Source organism: Ambystoma mexicanum, chromosome 3q, assembly GCF_040938575.1.
Source record: "Ambystoma mexicanum isolate Mex_15411 chromosome 3q, UKY_AmexF1_1, whole genome shotgun sequence".
NCBI classification, from domain to species: domain Eukaryota; kingdom Metazoa; phylum Chordata; class Amphibia; order Caudata; family Ambystomatidae; genus Ambystoma; species Ambystoma mexicanum.
In genome coordinates this window covers 1,122,276,373-1,122,296,696 of record NC_090926.1, presented here as the reverse complement: position 1 = coordinate 1,122,296,696, position 20,324 = coordinate 1,122,276,373, and the positions used below count along the sequence as shown (strand labels likewise).

The following is a 20,324-nucleotide window of genomic DNA, read 5'->3' as shown; positions in this document are numbered from 1 at the left end:
TTCTCATTCTCTCTCCCTGACACTTCCCCTTCTCCCTTCCCCTGCACTTGGTGTTGTCGCACTTGCAAGATCTGAATTACACAAGGCCTAGTAAGATAGTTTGTCTTGTCCTCCCTCTGTCTTCCCTCCCTTGTCTTTTCGCGCCTAGAAACACTTGTGGGCAGGCGCATTATAAATTACTTATCATATCATTATCAGCTGAATAATTGGTTATTTTGCCTGCTGGCTGCTAGCTCACAATTCCCAAATGCAGCAAAGGCCTATTTATAAATATAAAGATTACATAGACTCCCAGTGGTAAAAAGTGTTGTTCCCTTCATGCAAAGCATTTAGTTTGGTGCTCCTCGCTCAATAACTGTTAAATGTAGGTGCACCCTTAGCCATGCAAATCAAGGTAAACTTTTTTAATGCAAATGGTTACCCTGTTACCCTGTAACCAAATGTTGACATTGAAATGCTATGCTTTTTTAGTATAGACACACACATCTGGTCAGCGATATGGTACTGACGTAGTTGTATTACAGCACTTGGACGTTACACATACGTGCCAGACAATCGACTTCCAGAAGATCCGTTATGATGCATGTACTTTCAGGTGGAGGTCTCTAGTATGCTACACTGTGAGATGTACTGAGTAGTCTTCACATCTGCTAACCACAATACGTCCCCAAATTCTTAGCGTTGTTCAAGAATACATAATCAAAGCAATCCGTCCAAAAGTATCAATTACGACCCAACCTTGAGAAGCTATGCACCACTAGTGTGTCATTGCCAGCTACACTCTATATCTGACAAGATTTCCATTAAGGGCCCCACTTTTATCCAACATTTAAAGACTAATTGGAGAGACTGCCCATACGTGTTCTCTCCATCAATATTATAATTGTCACATTGTGCTTTAAAAAGGCTTAGCGTCTTCTCCCTTTCTGGGTCCTGTGTCTCTTTTTTTGTGTTTCGGCAAGACTTTATTGCTCCCCCCTTATTTCCAAACAACAAAGGATATGCAAAAATCTGCTTGTAATACAAGATCCAGCTACAGAGCTGTTATTCATGCTCATTCAACTGACCTAAAGTAACTACGACAATCTTCAAAGGAAAAGGGTTACATGGGAAGTGGCAGAGCTTCAGATGAGTAGAAAACCTCCTTGTGGCTTCTCGCTTCACTTCTAAGCTCAATGTAAGTACTTGGACCCAAGGAGGGTGTCCCCATTTACAAGACTGAAAGACGGTTATGTTTTTGAATTGATTGATAATGCTTGATTCAGTTTCACACTGTCCACCACCCATATTTCTCAACTGCTTTTACCCCCACAGGAGTACATTGTTAACAGGAATAAAAAGATTGAAAGACGGCGACAGGAGATTATAGAGAAAGAAGGTGTGAAACAAAAGCCAGACCCCTTCAAAGGTAGATGGCATACATCTTTGTGTTCTTTGGGTTCATCCTATCATTTTTGGCTAATTAAGAATGGGTGTGGGGGAATTTGTTGCTCTTCAACTGATTTTCTTCTGTCCAAGCCAAGTACTTTGACCAGTAACTATTGAAAGTCATCCTATCCACTTGAGGCTGAATATAACCGATAGAATCATATTGATGGAGACTTGCTCCTGTGCAGTTTGCTGGAAGAAGCACATTTTAATGCAATAAAAACCAGAAGAATGGAAAATAAAATTGCATTTTTCAGTACTGCTCAGTAAGATCAAATCAGAACAAACGCCAAAAAACAATACATTTTGTGGTCTAGCAAGACAATTTCACTTTGATTTAATGTTATTTTCCTAGTAGGTCAGATGATGATGGCATCATAAGGCTGTACTAGTGGCTATCTAAAAACTCGTTTGATTTCTCCCCAAAAGTGTAGTACCTAATTCTGTTTTTTCAGATTATTTGCAAACAAAAAAGTTAAAGATCCCCCTAGTATTGTGAAAATTAATTTTTTTTTTGGTACAACTCGGTAATGTTTACACCAAGTACTAGTTCAGGATCTGAAGTAGAACCTGTACGTCTGTATATATCCCTCTTGTATGTGTGATATGCATCTGGTCAGATTTACTTAAAACCTGTCTCTTCATTATTTTATACTGTGGCATTAAGCCCCCATTCCAAGAGCTGGAACGGGGTGGTAACGGCCCGGCAGCCCAAGTTAACGGCGAGGGCTATTAACGAGGGCTCTGGCCGTTCCCCGACACCCCCCCTTCCAGCACTTGGAGCGTGGGTTTAAGGCCATTGGCACCCGGGCTACCAAAGCAGTAACCCGGGGTGCTTAGAAAAAAAGGATTTTTCTTCACTCAGCAGCTTGCTGCGCGCGTGCCCTTAGACGAAGGAAAATCCTTTTCAACAATGGCCACCATGGAAAGGGGGGAGGGTCTCCATGCAGAGCCTTTTCCCTTTCCATGGCGGTCTGCGCAAGGCAAGGGGAAGGAGCGGATGAGGCGGTGGCGGCGGCACCCACCAACACAGGAATAAGGTAAGTGGAAGGGTGGGAGGGATGTAAAAATAAAGGGGATGGAGAGTGGGGGAGGGAGATGGGGCTGGTGGAGTTGGACGTCAGGCAGCATGGAATACGAGTTTTCACCTGCGGTTCAAGCCTGTGTTCCTAGCCACCTGATGGGCTGGCACCCCTCGCCAGGGTGCTAATATGCTATAGCGTCATTGGATGGTTAGCATGCTGATCTGGGAACGAGGTGTATGTTTTTTCCCCCAGGTTTAGCCCTTGACGAGTGCCTCACATTGTAAATGTGTGTAATGTAAACTCAGTATGCAAAGGAAATTCACTTTCTGGTTCCTATACATATGCCTGCCCCCACTTACAACATGCTGTTCTATTGTTTTTTAAAAATGTATTTATTAACCGTGAGAGCTGTAGCCTGCAGCCAGATGGTGAAAAGGCACAGCTCTTGCTCAAAGTGGAGTAATCCAGCAACATGCTCAAAGAGACGATTCTCCCTGAATGCAGTATGCTGCCCTGCTTGGTTTAATGTGGGTTGTTAGGGAAGATTTTCCTTTTGAAACTTTCTCTCCATACCTTTCTATAGAGACACTTTATTTTAGCTTGGTTTGAACCCTGTCCTGACAATTTGGAGGTAAGTAAAGCCTTATGCTTTTCTTCCCTTGCCTGTTTTGCTCATTTTTATGGGGAAACATTGTAGTTACTAAGACTATCAGTACTGAGAGGCTACGTCGCTGTTTTTGAATTCTTGTATTGTTAGAATTGCAAACATCACCTTACAATGAAGTGCGGTTAGGATACTTAGTATCCTCATCTCTTTTATAGAATGCCATTTTGGTTACTGGAATATTAGTCTTTTTCATTTACCGCGAAGGGCGCTAAAGGTGGCTAGCATCCTAAAATGCCCGTAACACAAGGTTTTTTGCTTGTTTTTTGGCCTTCTCAGGTCAGGAAATCCTTATTTGGGAATCTCTTTTACCAGGGGAAAGCTGTGCTAAGCAGCATTGTGTATTTGTACTAGAGAAGGGGGCTGGCACTCTCTAGTCCCAATCCAAACCTCTGGTGCCAGAAAGTCTGTTGCTGGGCTGTTAGAATGGGGCAGATCCTTATGATTGGTGGGCTTGGGCTTACTCTAAGCCTGAATCTCGATAAAAGGAGGGCTCCTGCAAACTGTTCTTGAGATCACTGTTGGAACCAAGACTTCTATGAAGACGAGCAGCCCAGTGACAACTCGAAGACGCCCTATGCAGCTGACCAAGCATGACTCCAGTGTTGACTCGAGGAAGCCATGCTCTTCTGTCCTGATCTCAAGATGGCCTTTTTGGTGCTTTAACTCCTGAACCACTGAGGACAACCAGTCTTGACACCTGCTCGAGTATCCGTGCCTGCTGACCCTTCAGAAGTATCCCTGGACAAACCAATGGACTAACCAGCTCTTTCATGGGCTACCTTGTTGCAGAAGTTCTGAGCAGAGGCATGGAACTTTGCAGAGCTTCAGCTTGTGCCTTAAGTCGCCTGCTCCTGCATTTCCAACCGTCTTGCACCAAGGAAAGCTGTGCTGGTCCTGCTCCTGTTTTTGCCACTGGATGATCACCTGTCACAGCCTGTCCATGGTGACACTCCTTGAATTTTGTTGTCTGCATCCCATGGCCGTCGGACCCACAGAGGCCTTCATCTGTCTTTGTTTTGGACGTAGATTGCAAGGTGTCTGGTACTGATTCCTTAGTACCACAAGTCACCAAAACTAAATCCTGTGAAACAAAGTATCTCTTCTGTCTAGACAACCCTCGTGAAACGAAGCAATGCAGAAGAACATGCCTGCAATAAGTCTGGAACCCTCAAATGTGGTATCTGGAGAACTCTGAACCAGGTGCGCTAAGTCTGCATACCTACATGCCTATTGATTCCCCCCACCACCCGTCTCCCATCTTTATATATAAAGCAGAATGTGTATGTTTTTCCGTCTATACAAATCCACACTGTTGAACCCACGTCTACCAAATTTTGCATGGATTCCTCATTTGTCTTTATGATATTTTTATTTATATCGCGCTCGTACACAGGTGTTTCTTGTCTAGGGAAAGAGTGTAGTCTGTTTGGATGCAAAAAATGTATCCCGTAGAGACCCTCATTTACTGATGCTCACCCCGATTTACTACAGTAAATACTAAAAGGAGGCAACATTTTGAAAACTGTCTGAAGCTAAATGTATTACTACTGTATAAAGTTCGAAGGTGTTTATTAAAGCATTTTTAAAGGGACTTAAAAAAAATATATATTTTATCACGCCACTCCAAATATGGGAAATGGCAAGGTTACCGTTTACTTAAGTTGATTCATGAGAAGCGAGCACAATCAATCAATCTTTCTTGGACATTTGAGAAAATGTGCTGAAGCCATTGAGTGACTGAAACATGCCGCACAAAAAACAAACATCACTTGGAAAAGCTTCATCTGATGCAAAGCGAAAATCAATATCAAGAGCTTCTTCAACACAACAACAAACAGCAGCACGACTTTCCGACTAGAGGACAAGAGCAACTTTCTTCAGGGCAAATGAGATGACAGAGCAAACTTAAGCAAGACTTGCTGACATGAGGACAAGAGCAACATCCTCCAGGGCACATGAGACACCACTCTATCAGGACATGGGCAACGCCGGGCACCCCAGCTAATAAGGTAATAAGGGTGTAAAGTCCTGAACCTAACCCACTCTGACCTGACCTTTGTTAGTGGATCCTGGGTTAAGTCATCCCTATGCTCATCGTAGTGTGTTGGGGTTGGATGAATTCTTGATCTGAATGTTATCTAACGTTTCATCACACTATTAATCATAACCACTTGCATTGCAAAACTCTATCAACCTTCATTGAAACTGGTGACCTTTGGGCACAAGGCCTCAAACCATCTTAGGGTTGGACATTTGGAGTTAACTTTTGGCACTAGGAGCTTTGATAATCCTAGCTGAGGCCAGGAACACAAAGGGAAGTGGACAGTTAGAAGAAGCCGATAAACAAAGATCTGCACGGCTTGGAAAATGGAGCTGCGTGGGAGAAGACTTGATGCACTGTGGCTTGTTGTTGCTTGTAGAAAACTGAGCCAGTGCAAATGTGTGTGCTGTGTGCCCCACAGATGCGGAAATACCTGGCAGAGTGAGGTAATGGTGAGGAGCCAGTGGGACAAGGACTATGTAGCACAAAGGCCAATGCCTGGTTGGTTACGCAGTACACCTCAGCAGATATTGGGTAGACACTTGAAAGTGGAGTGAAGTGGTTGTCCCTTCAGCCTCCAATACTAATGATCCAGAATAAACTAGGTCTGTTGCCACTGTGGCAGGTAAGGCTCTGTGAAAATCCAGAGGGTGTTTAACAACTCAGTCCCTCTGGGATCCCGTACTCGGGTAGCCAGGGAAGGGCTATCACTTTTGGATCCCGACCATGGGGGCGGACAAGTGAGGATCACTGAGTAGGGGGTCGTCAGGGAGTGGGGGGGGATAGACACCCGATGATTAGACCTGGCATCTCCCCTTTCCCAGCTCTTATCCAACGTCACTCAGGTCAAGGTCACCCATCATCTTTTCAGTCCACCTTCCAAAGAACCTTTAGAAAAGGATGAAGCCAGGGTAGGGCTCATGCCACTAAAGGCGTGGCCACAACTGCAAAACAATAACACACACTTTCAGGTTCCCTCCCATGTCTACCTAGTACGGGGGCGGAGGGGCGCATTTCACTATGTACCCAGAGCTGGGAGGTAATCACTACCAACAATTGGGTGTTGTCAACCGTGGCACAAGGCTACTACAGCGTGAACATCTCCAAAACTCTGTCCAAAGAAGACCAATAAATACTTGAGGCAGAGGTGCAATCATTGCTCGAAAATGGAGCAATAGAACTTGTCTCCATCACAGGTAAACAAGGGTATTTATTCTGTGTACTTCCTTATTCCAAAGAACAACAAGACCAAACACCCTGCGTTAGACCAAAGACCTGCACATTCTTATGTCAAACCTCAAATGTTCAGGATGACAACCCTACAGCAATCATTCCTCTGCTAAAGAGGGGAGACTGCATGGCAATATTAGACATGAAAGATGCATACTTTCGTATCTCACTATTGCCAGCGCACCAAAAGTACCTAAGGTTCAAGGTAGGGTCCACTCACTACCAGTTCAGGTGCTACTCTTCAACATTGCATCAGCCCCCCCGGGTATTCACAAAGGTGCTAGCAGTGATGGCAGCAGATTTACAGAGGTAGTCCATCCCAGTGTACCTCTATCTAGACGCCTGGCTCATAACTGGGGACACACCACAAAGCTGTCAGCAGCACACTTGTGAATCGATCAACCTCCTGTTTCTGTCAGGTATCTCCATCAACAAGAAAAAATCGTCTCGTTCCCAGCTAAACAAGACAATTACAATTCTCCTGCATTGGATCTTTCATGGATTCACATGCTTAGAATGTTCCCTTTCGTCAGGCTGGGAACCCTCGGTACATTTATAAAGACGTTTCCAATAGGAAAAATGTTGACACTTCTGTGTCCTGCCTATGTCGTTTTGGCCCGCTTACGCATTCCCTAATAGGACGTAGCGGTATAAATGCCCCGCCCCCGCGGCTCCCTTCAGATTTCAACCGTCTTCCAAAGTAGTGGGATCACCTCGTGTCATTTGGTATTTTACAAGGTTGTTTTTCGTCTTTTTCCCAGTGTCTGGGAAGGCTCTATTTCGTCCGTGTGCTACATGCGGATTAAAAAAGGTGTACGAAGGAGATGGACATATATACTATCTATATTGTCTCCACCCTCACCATTCGGCTGACAATTGTGAAATTTGTAAAGGCCTCTCGCAGAAGACCCTGAAAGACTGAAATATACGGCTGGCTCCACACATAGCTGGCCTTGAGGGCTAAATCTCTGGTGGTCCCCCGCCGTTCCGTATCGGCATAACCTTCAGCGAAGAAGGTGCGTTCGACTGTGAAAAGTTCCTCGGAAAAACATTCTATGAGAGAATCGTCATCGAAAACAAAAGCTTTGTCTTCCTCCTCATCAAAAAAGGAGAGAAAAGACCTGTCAAGAACCTCCTCAGGTGATCATCATAGGTCATCCTCGAGTTGAGATTCGTCGAAACACAAGTGAAGTTCAAAAAAGGCGGGAGAGCCTCAGGATTCTGCGCATCCACCGTTGTCGTCGACGGGAGTTCGATCGTCAACGCCCTCACTACCATTGACGCAGATCGTCTCTTCAGTGGTTCCGCCCAGTCATACGACGGCAACGATGATGGCGACTGTCGAGAAGTTAACCTCGTCGACGGAGGCTCCGCAAGAAGGCTGGCGACCGGAGGTGTATGATCCGGTTTTATCAGAGACCCTGTTGCAGCAGGAGGCAGCTTTTTCCATATCATCCGTGGAAGAGGACCGTGAACCAGTGGTTGGGCCTGCGGAGCTTGGATTGTAAGGGGTCAGCTCGCTGACGCCTTAGAGTGGGAGAAGTATCCCAGTTACAGCTCCGTTACTCAATCCTCAGGCTGTTTTATCCCTGGAGGTATTGTCTACACTACAGACTTTGAGTAAACTGGATGCGAAGTTGCCTCAGGTTAGTGCTCCGGCAGGACTGCATACTACACCAACCGACGACAAGACAGGCCCTTCCCACCGGCCGGTTCCTATGGCATCAACAGCCGTTTCGGTTCGTGAAGACCCTCCATGCTCGCGCCCGGAGGAAGTAGAACTCCCAGAGTCCGAGTCGGAACGAGAAGAGTCTTTATCGGATATATCGTTGTCCCCTTCTAGGGACCCGACATGGGAATCGGAGACGGAGATGGAAGCTCCAAGAAATCCGGCTCAACCGTCACCTCCGGATGACATCGGTTCCTTCCACACAATGATGGGTAAGGCATGTACTGAGTTTGGCCTGGCCCAGGAGGAAGAAAATAAAGACTGTTTCTTGTTTGATCATATGGGAAAGAGGAGAAAATCAGTATTTTCGGTTCCCATTTTAGATCATGTATGGCAAGAGGCAGGGGTGTTGCTAGGTCTGGAAAAGATCCAGGGCTACGCTAATGTCGGAACTGTCGGGACTGGGGGCTAGCTAGCCTTTTGGCTGTAGCTCCTGAGTTTCTGTCCAGGGCTACAACCAAAAGACCTGGGGCTATAGCCCCCTTACCCCCACCCTAGCAATGCCTCTGGCAAGAGGGGTTACGAACAATGCGCCATCCATTCTCGCAGCCTGCGGTTAAAGGCAGGCTGGAAAAGAAATTTAAAGCTCCTGAGTCTACTCAGAATGTTTGTCTTCTCACCCTTCTCCAGAATCAGTGGTATCGGCAGCTGCTGCAAGAAAGGCAAGCTCACAACATAAATGTACAACTCCTCCGGAGAGCTAGGCCAGGAGACAAGATGCCTTTGGCAAGAAGGTGGTGCCGTTTGGAGCAACAACGGTGAAGGCGGCCAATTCTCTAGCTATTGTGGCGAGATATGACAGAGAGATGTGACATCGTTTAGCACCCATACTGGAACATCTACCGGACGAACATAGAAAATCTGCTATGTTGCTTGTGCGTGAGGGTGAAGAGGCGTCAAATCACTCAATAAACATCGCCGTAGACCTGGTGGAATCGGGCTTTAAACAAATTAACAATGGAGTGCTTTTAAGGAGACAAGCCTGGCTCAAATGCACCAACTTTCGACCAGAAGTACAATATAAAGTGCTTGATATGCCCTTTGAAGGAGAACAGCTATTTGGAGAGAAGGTGGACGAAGCCTTGAAAGGCATGAAAGAAGACTCGGACACATGTTGCTCTCTTGGAGCCCTCCAGAGTGGCAGAAGTTTTCATTCGTTTCGCCCCTTTAGAGGAGCGTCAGGAAATTCCCGATTCTCGTCATCCAAGGACCGGACCTTCAGTAGACCGTCATACTCCTCTCAAGGCTACAGGCGGGCTTCCCAAACCGCTAGAAGAGGTCGAGACTATCAAGCCTCAAGAAGAAGGGGAGGTTATCCATCGTCGACGAAGGACAAACAATCAAAGAAACAGCAATGACGAGTTTCAGAGCGTCCTGGGAGGCAGCGTGTCTCACCGGGTCAACGAGTGGGAGAAGATGACATCAGACCGGTGGGTATTGGACACAGTGAAGTTAGGCCATTCTTTACAGTTCAAAATCAAGCCGTCGCACATCCCACCAGTGTTTTCGGCTCCGCCCCATCTGCAAATATTAAAACAAGAAGTAGTGCTTATGCTACAAAAAGGGGCTATAGAATTGGTCCCGGTATCCGAGAGAGGTCAAGGAGTTTACTCCCGATACTTTGTTGTGAAAAAACCCAATGGCAAGTGGTGTCCCATTCTCGATCTTCGAGACCTCAACAAAACACTGAAAAATCTGAAGTTCAAGATGCTCACACTTCAGGAAGTGATCCGGTCTATTGAACAGGGGGATTTTCTGGCATCGTTGGATCTCCAGGACGCATATTTTCATATACCAATGCGTCAACGACACAGAGTTCCTGAGGTTTGTAGTCGGACGAACCCACTATACGTTCAAATTGCTCCCATTCGGATTAAAGTAATCTCCCAGGACGTTCACAAAGTGCTTAGCTCCGGTTGCAGCTTGGTTAAGAAAACAGGGTCATCATGTTTACCATTTTCTGGACGATTGGTTGGTAAAAACACAAGCAAGTCTCAAGCCCACCATGCAACTTCTGCGACAGTTAGGATTTGCGACCAACTTCGAAAAGTCCTCCTTAACTCCCTCAAGGAACTTGGTGTTTTTGGATGCCGAGTTCGAGACTCAGTCAAGGTTGGTGAAACCATCTGTGGAGAGGATTCACAAGCTCAGGCAAAAGAGTGGAAAGTCAACACCAGAGTGTCGGTGAGGAGATATATGTCACTACTGGGGGCCATGGCATTGTGTATCCCTTTGGTAAAAAATTGTCGTCTCTTCATGAGGCCAATTCAAGAATTCCTGGCAGACCGATGGTCCCAGAATCAGTGACTTAGGTCGGACAAACTGACTATTAGAAACAAACTTCTACGAGCATTTCGATGGTGGCAACTCTTTGAAAATCTATCGAGAGGGATGCCCCTGCAAGAGCCAGAATTTCACATAACGATAGTGACGGATGCGTCTCTGACTGGATGGGGAGCGCATCTGGGTTCTCTTCAAGCGCAAGGCCTGTGGTCGTCAGAAGAGACAACCCTTCCTATCAACATGCTGGAGTTGAGGGCGGTACGTTGGGCCCTGAAAGCTTTTCAACCACACACAAAAGGATTGGTAGTGAGAATATTGACAGACAATACGACAACAATGTTCTACCTAAGAAAACAAGGAGGTACTCGCTCCAGAACACACTCGACTGAAGCTCAAGAAACATGGCATTGGGCTCTAAAACAAAATATAAGTATGGTGGCCTACCATCTGCCGGGAGTGAAAAATGTACAGGCGGACTCTCTCAGCAGGGAAATGGATCAGCTGCATGAATGGGAATTGAACGACCAACAGCTGGCGAAGGTTTTCAAAAAATGGGGACAACCTTCCCTGGATCTTTTTGCAACGAGGGAGAACAAGAAATGTGCACAGTACGCGAGCAGATGGCCGCAACCCGATTCGCTCAGGGAAGCATTCTCCTTCCCGTGGACAGACAAGTTTGTGTACACTTTTCCCCCTGTTTCCACTCTGCAATGGATTCACAGATACCCGTGTCGGGTGATTTTAGTGGCTCCTTCTTGTGTGAGACAGGCGTGGTTCTCCGACCTGCACCAGCTAACGATAGAGCGACCTGTTAGGTTTCAGAAGATTCCGAACCTCCTATCTCCGGAGAAGGGAACAGTGTGGCATCACAATCCAGACAGTCTCAGCCTGACAGCCTGGCTCCTGACTTCTCGGAGTTTGGTACCCTAACTATTTAATCGGATTGCCGTCGAATTTTGCAAGCCGCACAGGCTCCGTCCACGAATACTTCGTATGCATGTAAGTGGAGGAGATTCTGCATGTGATGTAAGGATCAACCAGGTTTGGAACCTCTGAATAACGTCCCGGAGCAACTTCTTCCATATTTGCTGCATTTAGCAGAAAGAGGTCTGTCTTTTTCATCGATAAAGGTTCATCTGGCAGCCATTTTGAGATTCACTCGGAGAAGGCATTCATCAGCATTGTTTGGTGATCGGCTGGTTAAACACTTTATGAAAGGCTTATTTCATACCTTTCCCCCAATTAAAAAGTTTCCTCCGAACTGGAGTTTTAACCTAGTATTGACAGAACTAATGAAAGCTCCTTTTGAACCTATGGCTTCTTCGTCTTTAAAATTCTTATCATTGAAGTTGGCTTTTTTGGTGGCTATCACTTCGGCACAACGACTTTTGGAAATATAAGCATTAGTCATTGATCCTCCATACTTGAGATTTTTTAAAGACAAGGTGGTGTTGGCGACCAACCCTCATTTTGTTGTGTTTCGACTGTCTTGACTGTCGTGTAGGCAGAAGAAATCTCTGTCCACAAGTGTTGCACAGAGATGGTCCAAACCACTCTCTGTACAACCTTTGAGGCCACAGGTGGGAGATGTTCTTCCGGAGATGCAGACTTCTGGGAACCCCTGGGCCACTGTAAAGAAACACCGGTTAAGTACTTAGCCAGAACAACATCCACAAACCAATCAATAAGAAAACGGAATGGTCTTACCAAGGGTTGACAGTAGAGATTCATTTTAGCCTATTGAGCGGTTCCGGGACCCACCAGTGTCTCGCTCCCAATAGTGGGTGGAAGCTCAGGAGGATATATGGCGGTCCGAGTGCGCCGGACCCACCTGTAGTTGGAATCCAGACAAGAAATCCAAGAAACGTAGTGCCAAGGGGTGTAGCAGAATGGAAGTCCAAAAAACAGTCCGTGATCCGTAGCAAGAGTTCCATAATCCAAGGGTCAATCAGGGGAATCCAAAACAGTCCGTGAAACAATCCGAGGTCAGTTTCCACAAGATCCAAACCAAAAGCAGACGTAGCGCCCAACAGTGTCCAAGGTAAACAGTTGTGAAGCACTGAACACTGTGATGCGAGCGTTTAAATAGCAGCGCTACCAGTGTTTTTCCGGTCACGTGACCAGCGCTCGCATCACGTGATTGAGTTCCAGCAACACATGAGCGGGACGCGTCGGTCACGCGACGCAGAAGCAGGAAGAGAGGTCGATCTCGCAGCCGCCACGGAATATGCCAATGAAACTGGCGTCCTCGGAGGCGGGCGGGCCGCTGACACAATCGCCCTGGCATATGGGGGTCGCGGAGAACACACGTGGGTCCCGAATCCAGGCAAGTGGATGGGCAGGAGTAAAGGTAAGGGGATCGGAGATTTGGGGAGGGACATTAGAGACATCGGGAATCCCGCGGGACGTGACACATTTCATACCAAAAATTCCTACTGTCTTTCATAAACATTTGTCTATTATACAACCGAGATTCTTCGCGACCCCTTCATCGGTCGCGGAAAAAGCTCTCCATACATTGGATGTGAAAAGAGCTCTAAAGTTTTACCTTCATCGTACTCAAGAATTTAGAGATACAAAAAAACTGTTTGTGGCTTATGGGCCGTCGGCAAAAGGAAAAGCGATCTCAAAACAAGGACTGGCTCGGTGGGTCTCGTCGACGATTACCTTTTTGTCACTCGAAAGCGGGGAAACCGCTGGACAGGCGTCCGAGAGCCCATTACACGAGATCAACTTCATCTTCGGCGGCATTGTGGGCCGGGATTCCGCTGGGAGATATGTCAGGCGGCATCCTGGTCGGTGCCACATACATTGACCCGCCATTATTGCCTTGAACAGCAACTTGCAGAAGATATACAGATGGGACGAGCAGTCCTACGTCATCTGTTTCAGTGAGGCTAGCCCTATACAGGGGAATGTTCTTCGATCAATATATTTCATAATGTATTTTGTTGTTTTTAAACTAACGTGTAACCGCTGAAGTTACTCAATGAAAAAAAATTTAAAAAATAAAAATATGTTGGTATTATGGTATTGGTTTGCATTCACACCGCAAAATCAGGAGTACTGCTATCCAATCTATTCTAAGCATGTGAATCCATGAAAGATCCAATGCTGGAGAAGGGAATAGTTTCTTACCTGTAACACCATTTCTCCAGCATTGGTATCTTTCATGGATTCACATGCGCCCGCCTGCCTCCCCTGCATGCAAACAATATGTACCCCATACTACTTCGGGGGGGTTAACATCTGAAGGGAGCCGCGGGGCATTTATACCGCTACGTCCTATTGGGGCATGCGTAAGCGGCCCAAAACGACGTAGATAGACATAGAAGTTTCAAAATTGTTCCTATAGGAAACGTTTTTATAAATGTACCGAGGGTTACCAGCCTGACGACGGGGAATATTCTAAGCATGTGAATCCATGAAAGATAGCAGTACTGGAGGAATGGAGTTACAGGTAAGAAACTATTCCCTTCTTGGGTGCAATGATTCAAACAGAATCCCCTCCATGAGAGGGTCCAAAACATGCATCTTTCTAGTGCCACCTATCGGGCCTTGAAACACTTGTATATAGGCGCGTTACAAATGCCATATCATATCATATACCTGCCAAGTTGAGCATGCTTCCGGTTCAAGAGTGGCTTGGCGAACCAATGGTCTCAAGCAAACGATCGGTGAGAACGATTTAGTGGTGTTTTCGTAAGCAGTGGTAAAAGCACTAAAGTGGTGGGCAAAACAAAAATTACTAACGGACAAACCCTTTCTCACCCCTGCTGTGCAAACCACTCTTACAGATGCATCGCTTTCAGGCTGGGGGGCTCATTATTTCCAACACACTGCGCATGGCAGGTGGACACAATCTGTCGCTCAAACATATCAGCATCCTAGAGTTGTTGGCAATGTTCATAGATTTACAAACATTACAAGGCCAGAGAGAAGACAGTTCTAGTCACCGTCTTCCCCGGCAGCACTACTGTCATGTTTTACATCAACAAGCAAGGCGGGACACAGTCAACCAATGTCCAAACTAGCACAGAAGATCTGGAAATTGTCACATCTTAAGCAGAAACGCAGAGCTTTTCTCAGCACAGAAGTGGGTGCTACACACAAATGTTTTACACAACATATGGACAGAATGGGGGCGTCCAGACATAGATCTATTCGCAACAATAGAAAATGCAAAATGCCACTCTTAACCCTCCAGGCTTCCCCAGATAGAGTCAAAGGGGAACACACTGTGGATCAATTGGTCAGAGAAATGTGCGTACATCTTCCAACCCCACTTCTCAACAAGATAATCCACAAGATGCACCGGGAATATCTATAATTTTCATAGCTCCAATGTGGGCAAAGCAGACCTGGTGCTCACACATGATCATAATTTCAGTTTGCCCACCAATTAGGCTTCCAACCCCTTACAACATGTTAACACAACATCAGGGGACAACCATCCTTCCAAATCCTCAAGCACTTAACTAAGCAGTTTAGCTCCTGTGGTTGTAGAGTTTGGTCATTTGAACTTACCTGAACGATGCAGCGATGTATGGATATCGTAAGGGAAGCACGTAAGCCAAACACACGACACGGTTGCTTGTTTGGTGTCAAAAATCTAATGTCAATCCCATTTATTGTTCTAATATACTGCACTACATGCTACACTTGTTGGACTCGGGTGTAGTGCTCAACTCGCTAAAAGTTCAACTACATCACAAAGTAAAGTGTCCTGGTGGAAAGTTCCAGTTATTAAAGCTTTCATGGAAGGGGTTAAGCTTCTTTATTCCCCCAATATTCATACATCCCGTTCCCTTTGCTCCATCCGTGTGAGACTTGTAAGGAAACGCTTGGTATCATCAATGAAGACCGACCCAAATGACACAGTTCAAGGTACCGAACTTAAAGCGCAGTTTTTTTAAGACCGATCTTAAAGCAGGGTTTTCTGAGACAGGAGGATTATAAAATGTTCCCATAGAGCTAAGATGTCTGCTCCCACCCTTAAGTGTTTTTCCATAAATTCCTCTGTTATTTCTGGGAAATAATTTTAAAGTATGGTCCCGGGCCCCACAAAATAACACTGTTCTATCTGAGAGGATTCAAAATACTCTAGGGAAGCCATAGAACGTACATATAGAGAATATCTTCTGTTATTGTTCAGGTGGCTAAGAAAATGTTTTGGGTGTAGTTACTCTTTTCTTCCCTCATCTTTCTCAATTGTTGGCTTCCCTGATATTTTATCCCTTAGGTCTTCTGAATTTCCGCTCCTCCCAAGTTTCAGAAGGTTGGGGGTTGAATTACTATTCACACATTTGACTTTGGTTTTGGGTAAGTCTTTAAGAGAGATTTCTACGGTATTTGCTCCCTTCGGTATCAGAAGTTTTTATTTTGCATGATCTCTGGCGAGAAGGATCCATGTTCTTCCTAATCTATAGGGCCCTGTCTGGAAAAGTCTTTTCCTTCCTATGGAGAACTTGACCTATCTCTCAAAAATGCTGATGGTGTGGGAGACAGGATAGGGTCACAAATGAGGTCACCACTGTCAGATGGTATAGCAGGGTTTTGTAAGCCCGGGGGGGGGGGTGCATCATGATTGTAAGGTCCTCGCTTTCTTTTTGTCTCATCGGTGGCTTGAAATGTCAAGTGGATGAGGCTCGGAGCGGGGATTGCCCTGTTTCTAGCCTCCTCATTGGCTAAGGGGCTGCCACGCCCCGCGCCAGGAACGGAGTACCCGGCACGCACAGGACGCACCGGCGTACACGGGAATACTGTGTGGTATTGCTCACAAAAGAGCCAATCCACACGTTGTATTCCCGGTGTGCAGCTCGTGCCGGGTACTAATGATAGATATGGACTGTTTACAGACAGTCAGTTCTGCAGAAACCTGTTTTTAATGTCTTATGTAAGTTTTTATAGATCAAGTAGAAAACGATACGTGGAGGTGGTTTTCAAAGATTTCATCCTTCACTTTTTAACAGTCAAGTCCTAAGGAAGACGGGCATCAGCGCTACTGTAGCACTGGATGCCGGTTTGTCGAAACTTGGAGACCGGAAGGTCTATGTAAAGTGGAACATAAATAAGATGTCGGAACCTCCTCTAGTTGACAGATGACTGTGTTGTATGCCTTTTTTGTCGAAATTCTGTAGATATAACAATTAAAATATGTTTATCTATATGACAAAGTACTGTAAGTTTTTAGACACTATTTCTAGCACTTTATGGTGTATACGAGGTTGAGAGGGGTAGTAACCATGTCTTTGACTCCTCGTGGAGAATGAATTGTTTATTTTGCACTATACAATTTGTTGTGTCTCCATGTGATAGATTTTTTACGTATATATGTTTTTATGTCTAACCAAGTGAGTATAATAGTTTTTATGATAGTTATGATGTTATATGAATAAAATATGTGAATTTTGCAGAACTTTCGGTCCTGATTGTCTAGGTCTACATAAGGCCTGTTTTTTTAATTGATGTTATTTTTCGTCAGACACCATTCTTGTAGTTCTCTTAATGAATATTCCCCAGGTGTCTGCGATGGAGGGTGGAACCCACACATAGTTGAGATCATTCCCCATGAGAACGATCAGCAGCAGTCTAGTCGCTGGGAAAGGACTGTTTGCCCAACATGGTTTAAAACCATACAAGAAGAGGAGCATGGAGTTCTCCAGCTCATGGCAGAGCAAGGTACCAGTGGTGGCGCAGGAGTGTTGACAGTTACGAGGTGCGAGAGACAGCCTGATGAGCAGCACACTTTGGAGAAGCTTGCAGGGTGTGGAGCGGAAGGAAGCAAATTCTGCTTACTAAATGCTGCAGAGGCTGGGATGCCATCTAGAGGGCAGATGATAACTACCAAAGACGCTCAAAGCAGCAGGGAGAGCGCTGGAACCGGAGAAACACCTGACTTGGAGTCAGGAACGCCGAGAAGCCATAAACAGAAAGCTGGTGAGCCCAGGGAAAGGGTGGACCGCCGAAGCACTGTCAGGCATTTTCACAAAGGTCCTATACAAGTGAGACTGGGGTGAGGGACCCTCAATACAAACATGAGGAAGACCAAGGAGGGAAACCAGACAGAGACATTGTATGTTGAACCATGATGAAAAGATCTGTTGAATAATTGTAAAACAAGCTGAATTAACAGATGAAAAGTACCGAACATACATTAATGACAATATGAGCAGATGAGAACTACCGATATGCATGGTTGAAAATAAATAGGCGTTTGAATGGAAATGCCCACAAATCCTGTCCGGAGAGTAAACTAGGCAAAGTCACATATTGAAAACAAATTCGTACAAGTCCTGGCAGGAGAGTATACCAGTCAAAGCTAACTATATGAAAAGTGGTGAAAATGACTGTATCCAAGACCTGCCAGGAGAGTACACCAGGCATAGTCTAGTATGTGTTGTAAACTGCTGTAGAAAGAAAGCCTAAGGAAGAATCAAACACGTGAGACTTCAAGCTGTTGTCTATTTGGAAAGAACCTGGCAGGGGAGCATACCAGGTGACCTGCGAGTCTGGGACACGCACTCAATTTGTGAAACAGTAAAAGGAGAATTCTAAGGAGGGCATGTACCCTTAGGATTGTAACCTGCTTTGATTGTGAAGAGAAACCTGGGGAAAGAGAGCCATTTCTCCGGATGTGGATTGCTGTATTCAAAGTAGAGAGTTATCCTTTTGAACTTTAAGAAACTTGATAATTCTTAGCTTGAACTTTTTATGATATTGGTAAGAGGAACTTGGGGAAGGGAGCCATCCCCTGGCACTGTGAATATTGGCCATTTGGAACTTTTAGGTTTGGATTTATACCTTTTGTGTTGGATGGGAACATGTGCACACTTTTGAAAAGAAGAGACAATATCCTTTCCACCTTAAAGTTAGTTTTAGAGAGTGAGGGCCAGCATATGATTTTAGATATAGGATGTATTCTTACTTTGGGACATTTTGATAAAGGACAGACCCATTCGTTTTGGTTGAGGGAAGGAAACATCTCCTAGATTAGGGATATTGAGGCATTTCCACCCCTCTTTTCAGTTGATAAAAGTTTGTAACCAAACCAATGAATCCTCTATGTTCGTGTCTCATTCCTGGCTCCTCACAATACCTGTAATCGTCTTTCTGATGCTTGTATCTGCTTGGATTTACATGCTTACCCACCCTTCCTCCCCTCTTTTGGGGATAGAAGGGACATAAAAAAACGACACCTTCTTCAATGTTCTTGTACTCAATTACACACTTCATGTAACCTCTTGTCACAAACAAAACAATCTGAGCTCCTTGACCCGTGACGGACCTTTGGTACAGTGCACGTCACAGTAGGGATATAGAAACACCCTATCAACGTCCCTTTTCGATTTGAAAAAAAAACATGCACTACTCCCCACCAACTACTAGATATCAGCCTATGCAAAGCATGTGAATTTAAGCAGATACAAGCATCAGAAAGATGATTACAGGTATGTAATATTTGTCATATAAATGTGAAATAGCAAAATTATAAAGTGGAAGAAGGTGTAGCATAACATGGCAATAATACTCAAACAAATCTAGCCCACTATCCGATAAAATCAGAGAGGAAGAAAGGACTACAAAATATGCATTAGAAGAATTCTCTTCTCCTTATTAAAAAAACAAACCCAATCAATGTCCACATACTCCATAATATATGTTTATTTTATACACCAAAATGGAGATCACCACACACCACCAGACAAACAAAATGTACATAAGCCACTCATTTATCACTGCCATAGCCATACTTAATCAATCTATGATCAGATCAGTGGATAGGTTTCATAAAAATGAAATGAAAAGACATCACGATCCCTTACTCATCCATACAGTTCATTGAATAATGGCCATATTTTCAAGCAGATACCCCCCCGCCCTGTTTTCTTATATTCTGACAAATAAGCTCTGTTATCCAGCCCCATATTTTTCCCTAATTTTCCAGACTTTCAAAATCCGTTTTTTCATTATAACCAGTGCCTTAATAATCCAGCCTTGCAGACCTTTGCCACTTTCGGAAATGTTTGTGTCCAAAAGGAGGATAATCCGAGTAAGATGGTGGACAGATTTCCAGAGGCCAATCAAGGTAAGCATGGAGAAGTGGTCAAGGCTTAGTCTCAGGAGAGGTGAGTGCAGTTAGGGGTCCACAATGAGTCCACACTGTAAAATGCATGATTCAACTTAGACAGGTAAGTTCAACAATACTAGATTTGTTATAGGCCCAAAAACACACTAGAAATATAAATATAGTTGGTAATATTACACAACACTCTAAATATAAAACATATTTCTGAGGCTTGTGGAATCGGCTTAATCACATGCTGTGCATAAACTGACATCTAATGCAAGCTGCAGAGTATTATAGTTGTTGTTTTCGAAATGCGAAAAGGGACGTGGATAGGGCGTGGCAGTAATACTATCCTTAGTGTGACGTCCACTGTACCCATGGTCCTTCACGCGTCGAGGTCCCTCAGATTGCTTTTTTTCCACCATCGTAGACGGATGCAAAAAAGCAGAGCTCTCTTTAAGCGAACTCCTTTGATTATTATAATTTCTGTTAGTCTTTCTTCCTATCCTTTATATTCGATCACTGATTTTCGAGTTCACTTCGTCAACGGTGAAGGAAGACAATCGTCGGAGAAGACTCATCGATTAATCTGTTCGACCCAGGAGGACATTGAGAATGTATTTGCCACTTTTCCTACATTACATTTGCTGAGCTGCCATTACAGGTTATCATGGATAGAACCCCTTTTAAATTCTGCCCAAGTTGCAAGAAAAGATTACCTGGTGCGCAACCTCTGCCTCCCACGAGATCACGCTGAGGAGAACTGTCGAGCCTGCAGGCTCTTCAAACCGAAAACGTTGAAGTACCGTAAGACACAATGCCGGGCCAACCACGCCATGCATACCGAAGCC

General features: G+C 45.0%; 1 protein-coding gene across 6 annotated transcripts in view; it reads left to right on the top strand.

The window, feature by feature from the left end:
- The window catches only part of AKAP8 (A-kinase anchoring protein 8), a 1,455,819-nt gene that overhangs the window by 1,299,563 nt on the left and 135,932 nt on the right, over nt 1-20,324 (top strand). For all 6 annotated transcript variants that reach the window (XM_069603890.1, XM_069603889.1, XM_069603892.1 and 3 more), the window contains one exon: nt 1,315-1,408. In XM_069603890.1, coding sequence (XP_069459991.1) covers nt 1,315-1,408 — 94 coding nt within the window. The remainder of the gene's footprint in view (nt 1-1,314; nt 1,409-20,324) is intronic.